Source organism: Solea solea, chromosome 13 (genome assembly GCF_958295425.1).
Source record: "Solea solea chromosome 13, fSolSol10.1, whole genome shotgun sequence".
NCBI lineage: Eukaryota > Metazoa > Chordata > Actinopteri > Pleuronectiformes > Soleidae > Solea > Solea solea.
Window position 1 is genome coordinate 15,770,056 of NC_081146.1, and position 16,090 is coordinate 15,786,145.

Here is a 16,090-nt window from a genome sequence, read left to right on the forward strand (position 1 = left end):
AGCCATTAACTTAACCAGTTCCTCAGAAATGAGGTTCTGCCTCATTAGGACCAGGTTTTTGTCAAACACAAGTATATACAAACACACACACAAAGATAATACAAAGAAAGTCAGTGCTTCTTCTCTCTCTTGTAGGTGGCCACTGCAGATGCAAGTTCAACCAGAACAAGAGGTAATAATAATAATTCATGCAGTTTGAAGGACTCTATATGACTGTATTTGTCTAAGACCAAAGTTTGTGTATGTTTTATTAACCAAGTTGCATTTTTGGATGGCTTCGTGCTACTTTGTATTGTCCAATACTAGGGCTGAGCTGATACTGATACTTAGTAATTGTTTAAATCTCTGGATCAGATATCAGACATAAAAATTTTAAATTGTATACAATCCAAAAATCCTATATAGATTGTATGCCTTACTATGTGCAGACTGTAGAAATATAAAACAGCATTTTATTAAGAGTCATGTTGTGGGCTTTGTGGGAGAAGAATATTTGTTACACGGTTGGTGAATTGCTTCGTTGAAATGGCACAAATGTGTTGTTAACAGCTTCATAGTTAAAAAGGTCTAAAATGACTGTTTCGGAGTGATATTGGTATCGGCAGATACCTAAAAAAGTGGTGTCGTGCCATCCCCATCCAATACCAGTGCCAGTCTGATAAAGTCTTGTTTCCCCCCTTTTTAACAAAACAGCTCAGCTGTATCACATTTGTGCCGATGCATGTACCACCTAGACATTTAAAAAAACAAAATTCTCACATACAGTATATATTCTGCTCAGATAAAGGAAAGAAACTGACATGGCACGCAGCCCTGGTTCATGTTCTGGCCACATGAGGGCAGTGGCGCTTTCTTTTCTTCCCCTGATATCTGATCCAGTGATTCTGACTGATATTAGACGGATACTGACCCGTGCAGAGTCTCATATCTCTTCATCCCTCTTTGTATTGGAAGTAATTTGTAGAAAATTTGTTGTCTTTCTCTCATTTAACTCTCCTTCCTTCACTCAGCAGGAGGAGGACAGGAAGCAATGCTCAGCAGATGCTCACTGACCAAGGTAACTGTAAATTCATCAAGCAGTAATCCTTCCACTGCATGTGGGCCTGCTGTAGGTCTAAGACCTTATTAGTTATTAGACCTTATTAGTTCACGAATACACACACACTTTCTTTCCCTTTGAAACAGAAAAGGTTTTATCACCCTGTTGATTTCAGGCTAAGGTCTGAAGGTATATTTACACTGTCCATCTGTTTCATTGTAATTGCCACATGTCACGCACTCACACTGACACTGTATGGAAAACTCCCATAGAGTTGGACTGGGATGTCATGGACCTTGCTGTTCAACAGGAGGTGGGACTCTGGGTGTTTGGCAGGCATTTAGAAGGGCGGGAGGGAAGGAAAAAGGGTGGTTGGCGTCGGAAAACGACCATACTTGTTTTTTAGCCTGTGGTGCAGCCTCAAAAAGGTGAATTTTATGGGGCCGACAGTAAAAACCAACGCCTGTCACTCCCATGAGTTCTATCCACGTGTAATCTCCACATGCTTACTAATTAAATCCCTGATGACGCAAACGACGTTCAACCAAACTAGTTTGATTCAGGAAGATTGGATGTAGACAAAATACACAAGTGGCCCATATGGAAAAACACCGGGTGTGTGTAAGCAACTCAGCAGGAGCCTCCAGGGACACATACACACACACTCTTTCCACTAGTCATCTAAAAAAAATGACTGCGTGTGTATTGTGGCGGTAATGTGGAATGGAATTGTCAAGTCTTCATGTAATTGAAATAAAGCTCTAAATGTGTTAAATCTCCAGTGTGTAACTTCTGTCACCAAAAGACTGCTAATGTCGCTACACCCTAGTCTTACTGCACTACCTCACGTAGTTTTGGAGAACTGGGGTTCATTCCTTAACCTAAAGTTTGCGTTCTGTTTCTCCCCCACACACACACACATACACTCATCAGCTGTGATGTAAAACGTATCACTGTGTGTCTTCACAGATACAAATCACTGCTACATTAAGAGACACACACAGGAAGAGTGATGTGGAGCTGATTTTGTGAACTAATAATAATAACCTGAATCTAACAGACATTTGTTTTTGAAGTTACATACTACAGCTTTTAATTCAGTTTTGTGTTATTACTTATAAAAGTTTTCCTGTACCATCCTGTCTGTCTGTAGGTCGTGCCTGCGACTGCTAGAGGTCAGCAAGAACACACACTTTCCACTCCCCAAACCTGCAACCAACAGATAACATGGAGGAGGAGCAGCAGGATTTGAGACCCGCAGTGACAGGCTTTTGTGTCATTTAGAGAGAGAGATCAACTGAAAGTGGTCATGTTTGTAGTGAGGAGTGTTGCTTTCTGCCTGATGACTGAACTACTGTGCTGCAGCCTGCACCTACACTTACACACACACACACCTAAATCCTGTACACACAATATTTGTCATTTTCATGTTCAAGTCACTTCCTACACCAGTCACACCAACCTATTACCAAAAAAACTGAGTGTCTATGTACCGTAGGTTGTGTCAGTGACTCGCATCACTTCTGTTGTTGTCTGTGCTGTATGTATATGGTAAACGTTGATGTAGATATTAGTGGCTTACTGTGGCCGAGCTAACCTTCTGTCCTGTCAAATATACAGAACACACGTGTCCATGAGTGATTAGATGAGTCTGTCATGTTTCTATAAAACAACTGTCGAAACTACTGCGAGTGATGGGCCTTTCTTATTTTCCCTGTGTTTGTGTGTGAGAGAAAGAGAAATCCACTGAAATTAATTTCAATTAACACAACACTGTCCATTTTTAAGTTGTTTTTTTAGCACAACAAAAATCTTACTTTAACTGTCAGTGTCATTAGAATAAGAAGACACTGGGTCATTGTTCGCAAATATGATGTTCAGAACGTTAGCTATGCTGTGTAAGGATATTTTCTGCTGTAAACTATGGCTGAGGTTTTGCTCACAAGGACTGGAAATGTTCAAATGTTTTGTTTTTTTTCTTCAGTTACAACATGGTCTGTCAACACTGGTCTGGTTACAGGTTTGACAAAAAATAAACTCCAGATACAGTTGGTGCACATCTGAGCAATTGCAGACCTTTGGTGGTTCTAGCTCTTACACAAAGGAAATAATACTAATAGCCATTTCAACCTTTTCTTCTTTTTAATAATTCTCACAATCGGGTCAATGCCACATTATAATCACAGCCTCTTCATAAACACATGATGTTGAACAGGCAGTTTTGAGAATCTAGTTTCAGAAATGCTCTGGCTCCATCTAGTGATGATTTGGGTGCACATATTTCTATTGTCTATTTTCATATTTACACATCCAACCTCTTGGATTTGACTAGTCAGGGACAGCTAATATAGCCAGTAACAAAAAAACAGTTTAGTACAAGCATGACATAGTGCAAAGAGATACTGTACTGTGCAATAGTAACTGTTTAACAATGTGATCATGTACATTTGGACTGAACTTATGTGACTTAAAGTTGGTCTCAGATATTAGCAAACACTGACTTGAGTTTAACTCGTATAAACATACTATTTATGCAATAGGATTTTCTCTCTTTTGTTCACTCTTCTTAATTAAATGTTATATTAAATTGAATTGGCCTTGGGTTTAAATGTGTTAATTCTAAATCTTCTTGAATCTTATTACTGTGTAAAAACACCAACGTAAATTCCTTGCACTTAAACAACTACTAGCGATATTCTTTTTTTTAATTTTCGTTTTTTTTCCATGTCAAACAAACCATTTCAGAAGCGGACCTGTGGATGCCATCCACTGGATGGCATTTTGTTTGTTTGCGTTTGTGAGAGGCCCCAACTGTTGGCCCCTCCCTCTTAATTTATTGGTTCGGGCAATACAGTCAATTTCGCCAACAGTCACCAGAATTCAACCGGAAATGAAGTCACATATTGTTTAAAAGTTAGTTTTAAGTGATTTATTTAGTTTTTCTTCTTCTATTATTTTTATTTGACAGTATTTGCAGTCTTTGTGCGGCCACATTAACATCATTTGCATCATATTGTTAAAGTAAAGTAAGTACAGATCTTTGAAATGTACACATGAAATCGTCTTAGACAGTCATTATATAACTGGTCCGACCATTAAATGGCATTCTATTACCTACACAGTGAGACGGCTATGGTGGTTGCACTTTCAATCAATTATAACATATATGTCTGTTCTGTGGTTTGGTTTTATTAGACGTGTGTTTTTTATGGAGGTTTTTAAAACTCAAGGCCAATTCATTAAGAAAATATTGAACATACTATATCCACAAGCAAACGTTCTTACGTCATTTAGAACCGTCCTTTTAAGTTGAAAATAACGATAGCGGATGTTCTATTCGCTTTGCGTAACTTGACTTTAATGAGTATCTCTTGGCTCGACCAGTTTGTTGGTAAGTGTTTTGTGGAAAACGAAACATTAGTCGGACGTTGTCATTTTTAACGACACTCGTTACAGGAACCAGTTTTTGGAAAGTGTAAACGCCACATTTTTTGTTGTTGTTTTTGTTTTTTAAATCACCTGAAAGCTCAGAGTCGCAGCTGTTGTATAATGGACCCCAGTAAGTCTGCCAGTGCCCCTCCAATGGAGTACAGAGGAGAGAAGTCCTCCATGGGCCAAATGCCCCCTCCAGCCTACCAAGACACCACTTACCCGGGACACCCTCAGCCTGGCTACAACCCTCTACAACCGCAGGTAAAACATTTGCTTTTAAGTCGTTTTCTTCAATGTATAATTATATTATTATTATTATTATTATTATTATTATTATGATACTATAAAACCCATTGTGAACTTCTTAAGTCTACATATCTACGTTGAATTACCACGAACAATGAAATCACCAAAAACTGACGCAAGATCTAAGTCAGTGGAACGAGAGCAAACACCGAAATAGCAATTTTGGAAACGTAATGGATGATGTTATTAGTTGAACACATGCTAAATGGGAAGTTGTCACAGAATCGTTGTTTCGCGATATTACTGGTATGGCAGACCACGTGATTTTATGTTAAATAAATGACTTACTTTTCTCTTAAATATAAGTCTCCCTTTTCATTTCTTGTGTCAGGAAAAAAAATGTAATGCTTTTCACATGTCAGATTTAAAAGCCGCTGCCTGAAGAACATCTACCGCACTCCTACATTTCATTACACTCTTGTGTTAAGGCGCCTTTCCAATTTACAGTTCTAGCCCGAGACAGCTTTTCCATTAGGGATAGTGCCTATAATATAGCGTCACTGCCGACCACTGAGTGTATCAAACCGAACAATGCCAAACTGTAGATCAGTTAAAAAGACTTAAAAATCCCGAAAACATGCGTTAATCTCCAACATTTAGAAAGGACATAACCAAAATCTCAATATTTAACAGAGGAGTATATAGCGACAGCACTATTGAAAGCCAGCGATGGTGAGCAGAATCACAACCCGTTTAATTAACATTTATTTAACCAGACAAAAGACCCACTGAGATCCAGATCTCTTTCACAAGGGTGACCTGGCCAAGAAAGGCAGCAGCACGTGTCATAGGGAGATATCACTTTAAAAAAAAACCCACTGAAATATAAAAGTGCAACTAGATAGACAACAAAGTGCAGGAGTTATGGATTCAGTAACAATTTAAGAACACAGGCACAGTTCAATGGATTTTCATGTCGGTCTTTTAAGTGAAATAGTGAAATAAAATCTTTTAAATGAACTGATTCTAATGATTCAGTACACTGCAAAGAACTGCTTTACAAGTCACTAGTTTGTGTCACCATAAAACGACACTCACGTTGAGTAGGAAAGAAGTGCCCGAAACCAGACCGATATAGAGCAGAGCCGAGTTGTGCTAGAACTGTATCGTGGAAAAGAACCATTAGATGTGCTGCCAGTGTAATTTGGTCAGTACCAACCAACTTGTGCGTTCAAATCTGACGTGATTATTATTTCATTTTTTAGTTGTTGTGAATGAAAAAGAGTTGTAATTGTATTGTATGTATGTGGCCTGCAGGGCTACGGACCTCCACCACCTTATGGAGGTGAAGGATATGGACCACACCGATATATCATGGGTCAGCAGCACCCAGGTCAACCGACCATTGTCCAGCCCACGGTGTATGTGGCTCGAGGCCCTTTGGTTAACCCTGTCAACGACTACTTGTGTTACTCCATCTTCACCGTGTTCTGCTGCATGCCACTTGGAATTGCTGCCCTCATCTTCTCCATCTCAGTGAGTCTGCTTTATTAACACTCCCTGAACATTCTATTTAAAACATTGGGAACATACAAAAAGTGGAATTCTGTTTAATTTGTTTAGTGTTGAATCAAATCATACAGATAAAACCTTCTTGTAGGTAGAAACCTCTGACAGGACCAGACTTGAGGGTGGGTGGCCCTCTGCCTCATTTGTTTGGATGGTTGTGTTTATGCATGCTAGAGAAAAAAGATTATCCTGAATGTTGAGATGTCTGATGATGCACTCAAGGCCTTTTCCCACAATATGTTGCAGCACTGAATGCTCATACACACTGACACCCCCCCGCCACCCACACATATACATACACTGACTCAACCCCACTCACATACACACTCACTCTTAGATGAGGCTTCTGCAATTTCATAGTACCTGAAGCATTTACTGTTCCATGACTTTCAAGGCTTTCTATTGTATTCTATTCTAATTTTCTTGCGTATTGTAGAAGCTGCATGTGAATTCTGATGTCTCCAAATTCACTTCTGAAACCTTATATGATTGATTCTCCACTTCATAAGCAGAATTGTGTTTTTGTTTTGTGAGGTTGTTGGGTTTGTTTGTTTTTGCTCTTGGCTTTGATAATCCACTACTACGTCATGTGATTGAGCTGAAATCATGTGACGTGAATCTAGACACTATACAGGAGAGCCACAGATCCTAGTCTGCTCTTTATCGAACAGGCCTTGGTTAATAAGTATGGTTGCCCGATGCCTGCATCCACAGAAACAGAACCATTTGACTGTGATCTTGAGCAGATTTTTGTTTGCTTCCAAAGTTGTGACTCTGCTTGCCTGAGGCCTAAATCTTCAGTACTGAGCTGACTACACCCTGACACAGAGGAAGCTAAACCAAACTAATTTCATCATCTGGGGCATTTGTCACAGGATTTACACACATCCACTGTTTTTTTCAGTAGCCGCAGTTTGAAACCTGTGTGTTTCTGTACCAAATCTGACACCAATGGTATAAAAATGGCTCCTTTTCCCCATTGCTTCAAATAGAAAATTGTATTACAGTTTAAATGACAGTATAATTTTTTTTCATCACAGATGAAGTGATGAAGGCACCTTCATGTTTGTGCACAAGCAGCTCCAAATGAGAGCAATGAATAACAGTTTGGAAAACATGAACTTTAGCACGTAGTAAGTTCTGGACGATAATGTCAACTAACTTGGCTCAGCATGTTAATATTAACCAGCAGGTTCAAAGATATCATGTGGACCAGTCCAACTTCCTTTTTAATGAAGAATGTTTTTCATTTGGTGTTTGTTATTTATTACATAACATATAAATCAGTATTGATAGTTCAGTGATCAACAAGCCAAAAAACTGTTGAAGAAAATTGTTAGTGATATGGTCCTTTTTAATTTGGTTATTATGAAGCTCGAAGGATGTAAGTGTTTACATAAACACTGAATGAGACTGCTTCCTCTCTGCTGCACACATTGTTGTAAACAAAGCATGAATTAAGTTGAAATTTAGAGTTCATTACATTTTTTTTCTTTAAATTTAGGCTGTCTATGCCAGGCACTTAACAAATACTAAAATACCAAATACTGGCAATATTGACAGCTTAAATGATAACTGAATCGGAGTGGTATTGCTGTTGTGGGTGAGATATTTATATAAAACGATACCTTGTTATCACAAGGTGGCAACAGCAGTAAACATGTCGGTCAGCAGCTCGGTATGAAGTCCTTTATATTTAACACTACTGTGAAGATACAGAAGACGTGACAAGATCAAACATGTTCCCTTAAAAGCATGGGGTACGTTCAGTGTCGGCTCATATGTGGTGCTGGTAAACCCTTTGGAAACCCCTGGTGCAGCCTCAGTTGTTGCTGTATTTAGTGAACAGGCTGGATACTGTGCTTTCTCAAGCTTCCCTTTCTTTCTGCATAGTTACTCAACCCAAAATCCCATCCTGTTTCTCTACAGTAACGCACATGCTTTCATATCATATATAATATAAGTCTGTATAATAGTGTTCTCCTCTTGTGCCACTATAACCATCCATGTACTTCTTTGCTTTTAATGAACATATCCTAACAATAGGGCAGAAGGATTTTGACAGGAACTGGATATGATTTGCTGGAAGTTTGTTTAAAACACTGTGCTCCACTGTGCAGCCACGAACAGCACACTTGTCCCTCAGCGTTGACATAATACCGCTCTTCCTCCCTCGCCTGCACTCTCGCATTTTATAGGGACAAGGTGGAGCTAAGGTGGAGCTCTCGAAGTGAACTTAGTGGTGGGGTGGTAACATTCGCGGTGAAATGCGCATGCTGCTGTCATAAGCGCAGGGAATTCAACATTGCATGTTTTATCGCTTATACTTACACTAAGGGGGACCACAAAAAAAGGACTGTGTATTCTTTTTCCACACTTTGGTGACTGGTAGGGCCTCCAGAGTCCCAAATATAAGTATTAAAATGGTTAAAAAGTTGATTTAGCATAATATGTCCCCTTTAAAGAATATTGCTCCTCCTGCGATTTGAAAATTGCAGTAGACTGTATTGGGATTTCGATAACATTTCCATTAATTGTTAGCTGTTAGCTGCTTTTCCAGCATCACAGTGACTGCATCCACCGTACAATTTCCCAGATCATATTGTTCGTTAAGCTGCATAATTGAGAAGTAGTGTGTGGGAACAGAACATACAGAGTGTGCAGAGACCACACACCTACACCAACACTGGATTTTCATCCTGACCTGCACCTAATTTTACCTGTTCATTTATATTAGCACTCTACATGTACTTGATTGTTCCACAATGGTCTCTACATCACTTTTCTGAGAAATTCACAATATAAAAGGAAGTGGGGGAGGAGAGTTACACAATGTCCCGTTAACTTTATGCCTGCATTAGTAGTTTTTACATATTCCTGGTAAAAGACAGAGATACTTGCTTGGCAACAAAAACATAAACTGTGTGTTTTGTCACCCAAGTGACCAAAGGCTGCTTCCATACGCTTTTTCTCAGAGGTAAAGAAGAAAACTGAATTAGATTTGCAGTGCGTTGTTGGGTTTTTGGGTACAAGAACTAATACAGTAAAAGGGGTTGGTACAAAGTTGGGTATCTACTGTGACAGACTGCAGTTTCCATGATACCTTTACACACCGGTAAGTGTTAGGTGTCTGTTGATAAATAAAATAAACACTGTAAGATTGTGTCAGAGTCAGTTGCTGTCAGTACGTTAACATGACTAGGGATGCATGATATGATCAGCATGATGTTGGTATCGGCAGATATTGGCTTTAAAATGTATTATTGGATATCGGCAAACACACTAAGATCTGCCGATATGGCAACTGACTACAGTAGGCTAAATATGCTGCTGCTACCTACCTCACTTCTATGCTTCTATGCTATTCTATTTCTTTATGTTTATTTATTTTATTTGAAGTACATTTATATCTACATCTGCTGCAATATGAATAGGGAAAATATTATGTCAATTTCACGACAGAAAAAACTAAATGACATCTGCAGTTGGGTGCAGGGTCAACCTCATGATCGTACAAAATATAATAATCAGAAGAATATTAAATTCATCTTCTAAGGACCATGAATGTCTACACACAAACCGCTGATCCGGACTAAGTGGTGCGCTGACCGAGACCCGCTTTGCCTTTTCTAGAGCTCATTATTGTAAACCCAAATTTAGCCACACTCAACTGTTTGATCTCTAACCGCACAGTAATCATATGGGAGCGTCTGAGCTATTATAAGTGCCGGCTTGTTACTGATATATAGGGTAGAGGGAAAAGTTATTTTGGTTTGTTGTTCAAATGGTTAAAGTAACAGCACTGTTGTGTTCAGAGTCAGACCTGAAGCTGTAATGATAATACTTAAAAGTAGTTTAAAGTTCACACAGCTAAACTATACGCTGTAATTTCAGTACAGACATTTTACCCACTTAATAAAGTTACGTTTCCATGTTGGCTTTTGTCAATAGTATGCAATCACTGAAGCACATATGGTAAAAAAAAAAAAAAAATCTTAGGTCCTTACTGTTGCTTTTCTTTGGAGAGGGCATTGTTCATGAGAAGGGTTTTGTGAGTTATTACTGTGCTCAACAGCAGAGCAGCAGAAATTGAAAAATGTTATCCTCAGAACAGCAGTGCACACTTTTCCTGTTGTGTTTCCAGGAAGTCAGACTTACGTACCACTGCTGACCTCCTGGTTTCCCTGTCGCTACTGTATTTCTCAGACCAGGTGAATAAACTCAGTAAAAACACTGAGCAGTTTATGGCAGATCGTCATTGTGCAAGGGATATGTTACTCCTTTCACATGTCAACACATGAGAACAGACATTTCTGAAAACATTTATGATTTTTGTGATATTCTTATTTGATAGGTTTATTCATTATTTAAGCATTTTAATGAGCGAAATAAACCTGTTTTGCTTTTTGAAGGACCAAAAGAAGAAATACATTATATATGATTAAAAAAAGAAGAGGAAGACTGAAAGAGGTTTCATAAATTGTAGTTTATAGGTGGACAAACTATCTGACCCGATTAAAATAAAGCTAATTTATATATAATAAATTCAACATTCAATTTATATCATGCCGTTTATATATACACAATATATATAATATCTTCTGAAAGACGGGGAGTGGTGGAAACTATATACAGTGGAGCCGGCTGCTGGAATCTGTTCCACTGAGCACGCTCTCTGTGGCATTTCAGCTATGAAAGACAAAAGAGTGGAAGAGATTCAGTCTATTGTGGAACAAGCTTACTGTTAATGTCATGACTCATGCTGAACACTGCAGTGACCACTGTCCAGACAAGAGATGCTTTTGTGCGGGTCAGACATCGCTGCTCTGTTACCAAGCACCACAGGGGGATGGACATCCACACATTAACTGTATAAATACGTCATATCTTAATACACAAACCAATTTCTCGCCTCAAATGATCTTAAAACTGCGTGACACAGAAAAATATTTATTTCAGATTTATATTTGTATTATATTTGCTGCTATGTTCCGCCGAAATGCATTCTGGGATATATGGCTTTCCCAAGTACGCTCAAGTCACCACCCGATGCATACTTGGTAAAATGGGCGAAGTGAGAACATTTCCGGGTTTGAGAACCGTACTCGTTGTTCACGGACTTGAGAATTGGAGCAGAACTTGGACTGAGGCTGATGACGTTTTCACAAGTAAGGGAGTACGCAAGTACGGACAAGTACGCACAAGTATGGATATTGAGAAACGGCCTCTAAATTTTCTGGCCCAGCATTTTTTATTCTGCTGTAGTTTAAAAAGTACTTGATTTTCTCTGTGTTTATTTTATCAATAGCAGGGTTCAGCTAATAGTAGCAGATAACTTAAAAAAAACAACAACATTCTGTTGTACGTATTCCTTTTCCGATAAATGTCAGATTGACTGACTGACATGTGATGTGCATTTTGAGTTTGGAAACGTTACTCATGGGTTATTATCTCAAAAAAAGTATCGGGACAAAAGAATATTGTTACAGCCCTGGACAAAAACATCATTTTTTTTTTTTTTTCACAAATAGTTGTACATTTCATCAGAGAATGAATGAATGAATGAAGCATCTACAACTTTCTTTCACCGCATGTGTTTGTGGAAAGCGTTGCATGATGTTGCACGGCCAGATTTAGGAATTCAAGTCCCAACAGAGGCGCCTTCTGTATGTGTTAAACCCCACTGAACTGCAGAGAATGACACAAAGGCAAACACCTGCTGCCTGCCAGTCAAGACAGGTGAAAGGTAATTTGAGAACACCACAGTATGGGGCACATTTAACGCATGCAAATGGAGTGGAAATAAAATGCATAAAACACAGCTGAGCAGGTTTAAAGTTAATGTTACCTCAAGCAAAGACTTATTGAGCTCAAGACGAGAAATGATGCATGTAAATGACTGTACTGACACACACAGTAGCTGCTGTGACCACAGTTAGAGTAAATATTTGTTCAGCAGTAGACATCACTCTTACTCATTATGACTAAAGCCCTCACTGCAGCACTGGCTCCTTATCTATGACACGTGTTCCATCTGAACACAGTTAGACAGGTTTAACTGACGGGAATTTAACGGTAATGCAAGTTGGGAATGTTGAATGAACACCGCCACCAACACTCAACAGAGGGATGACGAGAGAGCAAATGATCTTATTGGGAATAAATGTACCCCTGTGAAAAGTCCATAGCTGACCTTGCACGACCTAGAGAACCACTATGACTATAAGCGCATTGTTAATTGTCAGCTCCGACATGTTCAGGCTTGACGAGTGATCATTTTCATCACCATTGACAACCTCTTTTACATTACAAAGAATATTTATCAGTGCAGTTTCAAATTCACTTAAGCAATCCACTAATTCAGGCGATAAATCACTGTGACTTTGTCTGTCACAGTGTGTATTTTCCTTCTCCTGGGGCCGAGCTCCTGGCACAAACCAGTGTCCCAGAAAGCTACAGTATGATATATTCCAGATGGGTGATGTTAAAGGTTTGATTTCTTTTTTACCTACTTAAAAAAAGTAAAAAAATAAATAAATCACTGAGCCCACTTTAAAAAAAGAAATACATAGCCTTGAGGCTGCATCTGTGTTCAGTGTGAAAACAGGTACACACGTGTTGTCCAGGGGGAACGTTGGCTTTTTCTATCGACCAATGAGGTTCAGAGCTCAATGTTTGGTCGGGAAACGTTGCAGCAAATGATCAATGTGATGTTAAAAGTGAATATACAGACACACAAAACACAGCAGTATGTGACAGACGTTTTATCAAAGCTGGATGAAAACTAGGTTTACCACATTGTTCTTTTCATACTTTCAATTTGATAGTTTGAAGTCACATTTTTAGTCCTAAAAATCAACTTTCTTGCCTAACCTCTTGGTTCATTAATATAAGTTTGACTGAAAGTCCTTAACAAAGCACTAAGGACACGATTTAATAGTGTATAGTACTTAAAAAATATATACTATATAACCTAAAAAAAGTTGTCAGACAAGGACAATCAATGTGTTTAAAGGAAAAAGCCTCACAATGAATTACAATATGATTCTGATCGTTGAACTGGTTTAATCAAAGTTAAACCTGGATGTTATTACATTCTTATCACATTCTAACCATTACAGCTGATACAAATAATTGTGATAAATGAAATGATAAATAATTTGATCGGAAGAGAAAATGAGTAAATGCCGTGTGGGTTTGTATGTCAATGCAGAAGTCTGTTCGCTACCAACTATCTTCAGACACATTAATAATCGAGACCAGCCATTTTATTTTCTGAAAATCTTCTTCAGCCCACCAAAACCTGAAACTACATGTTCTCTTTTTCATAAACAAGATGTGATGTCATTTTGAAGTTGTTGCATTTTGCAAAATCTCCATATGTTTAATTCATCACCTCTTTTGCAGTTTGGCTGCAGTACCATCACAGCCCACAAGGGGCCACAGCCCATCTAGAATGTGTCAGCCCACCATTTTCTATTTGGTGACACCACAAAAAATCTGGGATCTTTAAGTAGCATTTTGCTTGGTTGCTGTTGTTGTAGATGAGTGCCGTTTACCTTGTGCTCATTTGTACCAGTGACATGTGGCAGCTGTTGTTCGGCGATGTTATTGTTACTCAAATTATTCTCAGCCACACAGAAGATATTTATATTTCCAGCATATTAAGTCAAAATTAATCCATTATGAACTTTTTGTTGAAGTAAATATCAGTCTCGCTGCTCACTTACACCCATCGCTCTTCACTGTGACTCAGAGTCTGGAGGAAGACAGAAGGCCCCACACACACACACACACACACATACACACTGGTTTCCATGACTTCAGAGGACATTGCTTGGACACTTCAGAGACTTAATCTAACCTTAACCATAACCACTACTGGTCTCGTCCCCCTACACACACACACACACACACACACACACTGACAAGGACTGCTGAGCCAGAAATACATTGCTTGGCAGGATATGAGGATGCAGTGACTCCTCAGAAGCTTCTGGAGAGATGTGACTTTCATCATAGTCATATGATTATTCTTTAACATGAAATCAGGTTTTCAGATGTAACTCTCACAATGTAGTTACATGACTTGTAAGATTTTCTATCAGATATACATGTACTATCAAAACATCATTAGACCATAGATCATATTTTGTTCGTTAACCTCACGCTCGTGTCTTTTTTTTTATTAATTGAAACCTCGTTGTCTCCTTCAGACCCGTGAAGCCAACCATGCTGGGGACCAGATGCAAGCAGAGCGGAGCAGCAAGACGGCCAGGACACTGAACCACGTGGCGCTGGGAATCGGCCTTGGTTTCTTTATCCTCTCCATTGTCTTCGCGGGGGTTTTGGCATCTGACTTTTAAATTTAAATCAACTGCAACAACCTTTCCTATATTTTTTACTCCCTTTTTTCATTCTACATTCAGGTGATAAGACAATATCAGGAATGTTACTATGTCAATGCAAAGAGGGGTTTTTTTTTCTCCACCTGATCGTGTTAAAGCCATTTGGAAAGTGATAGACATGAGTTACATGTCTATCACTATCAAGTAGATAGCAATCATTTTTAACAATCAACTACTTTTCACAAATATGTTCATATTTCTTTTTCTATCTTTCTTCCTTTTTTTTGCTCTTCTACCACAAATGCAGTCTGTGTGTGTTATACAAAGAGGTTTTTTTTTCGTTTCTTTTACATGTTTTGGTCAATTTACAAAGGAGTATTCACCTTCTTAATTTCCAGAGATTTGTCTGGTTGTATGAACGATGACGGAAAGAAAACTGCTGCCTTATCAACACAATTTGTTGGCTTTAGATGTGCACTAACACCCTCTAACCCTCTTAGAAGTACATTTAAATACTAACAGGGTAAATAACCCACAGAAAGAGAGATTGGGACGCTCTCCCTGAACAAGTGAAAGTATAAAGTAGCCTGTGAGCTTGTCTGTCATCAGAGGATCTGTGATTTGAGGGAAGGCCTCCTCTTTATTCCGGCTGAACAGGAGCACTCCACTTCTCACAACGTCAGCAGAAACTAAGCAACAGTGGAGCTGAAGCTGGAGCTGAATGGCTGACGAAGCCACTTTATTAATCAATGGCTGTGGATATGTGTTGTGAAAGCTGTGGCATGTTATGTATCACTGACCTGGAGGTTTGTGTGTCACGCAATATGTGTGTCTGCTTTTCGTAGAAGTAGCTGAAAGACAATTTTTACTCTGTACCAGATTTCTTTATAAATAAAAGCCTGTTGAAAGGGGAAAAAACACACAGGTAATTGTGGATTCATTTTAATCCGACCAGGGTTTGTCACGGTACATAAAAACTAGGCATGTGTAAAAACAGCAGCACCTTGTGTTTTAAAGAGCTACTAAAATCCCAATGTAGAGCGTTGAAATATGTGTCAAATAAGAAGCTGTTCACTTGCGCTTGCATGTGTTCTTTTGTGTTGACATAAAGTTTACAACTGTCCCCCCCATCTGTTCTATTTTTTTTTTTATAAACCCTGAACGTATTTGTGGAGTGTGTCTGCAAGAGAATCGTCACATGATGAGAAGAGACAGCAAGGCGGCAGTAACGGAGCATGAAAAAAGTCTCTTCCCCAGCAAATCTCAACAGGAAGTGAGGAGGCAACGTGAGAGACACACTGATAGACGAGGAGACCCACAAAATACGGAGGTAAAACAATCAACGGTGACTCATTGTTGAGTCATTTGCCCTCATTTGCCCTCATATGGCATGACACAAATGAGTATAGGTTGTGTTGAGAACTGCAGGTTATTATTATTACACATTTGTCATTTA

General features: G+C 38.9%; 2 protein-coding genes across 2 annotated transcripts in view; both read left to right on the forward strand.

Moving 5' to 3' along the window:
* Positions 1 to 2,724, forward strand: part of fxyd3 (FXYD domain containing ion transport regulator 3) — a gene marked incomplete in the record, with an annotated part of 11,601 nt that extends 8,877 nt beyond the window's left edge. The window contains 2 exon segments of the mRNA XM_058646974.1: positions 1,011 to 1,057; positions 2,193 to 2,724. Coding sequence (XP_058502957.1) covers positions 1,011 to 1,057; positions 2,193 to 2,212 — 67 coding nt within the window.
* Positions 2,725 to 4,380: 1,656 nt separating this feature from the next.
* On the forward strand, positions 4,381 to 15,554 carry LOC131470806 (proline-rich transmembrane protein 1-like). The gene is made up of 4 exons (XM_058646803.1): positions 4,381 to 4,430; positions 4,566 to 4,732; positions 6,035 to 6,253; positions 14,503 to 15,554. Exons 1-4 carry the CDS (start codon positions 4,400 to 4,402, stop codon positions 14,650 to 14,652), a joined length of 567 nt encoding a protein of 188 aa, XP_058502786.1. The 5' UTR covers positions 4,381 to 4,399; the 3' UTR covers positions 14,653 to 15,554.
* The last annotated feature ends 536 nt before the right edge of the window (positions 15,555 to 16,090 follow it).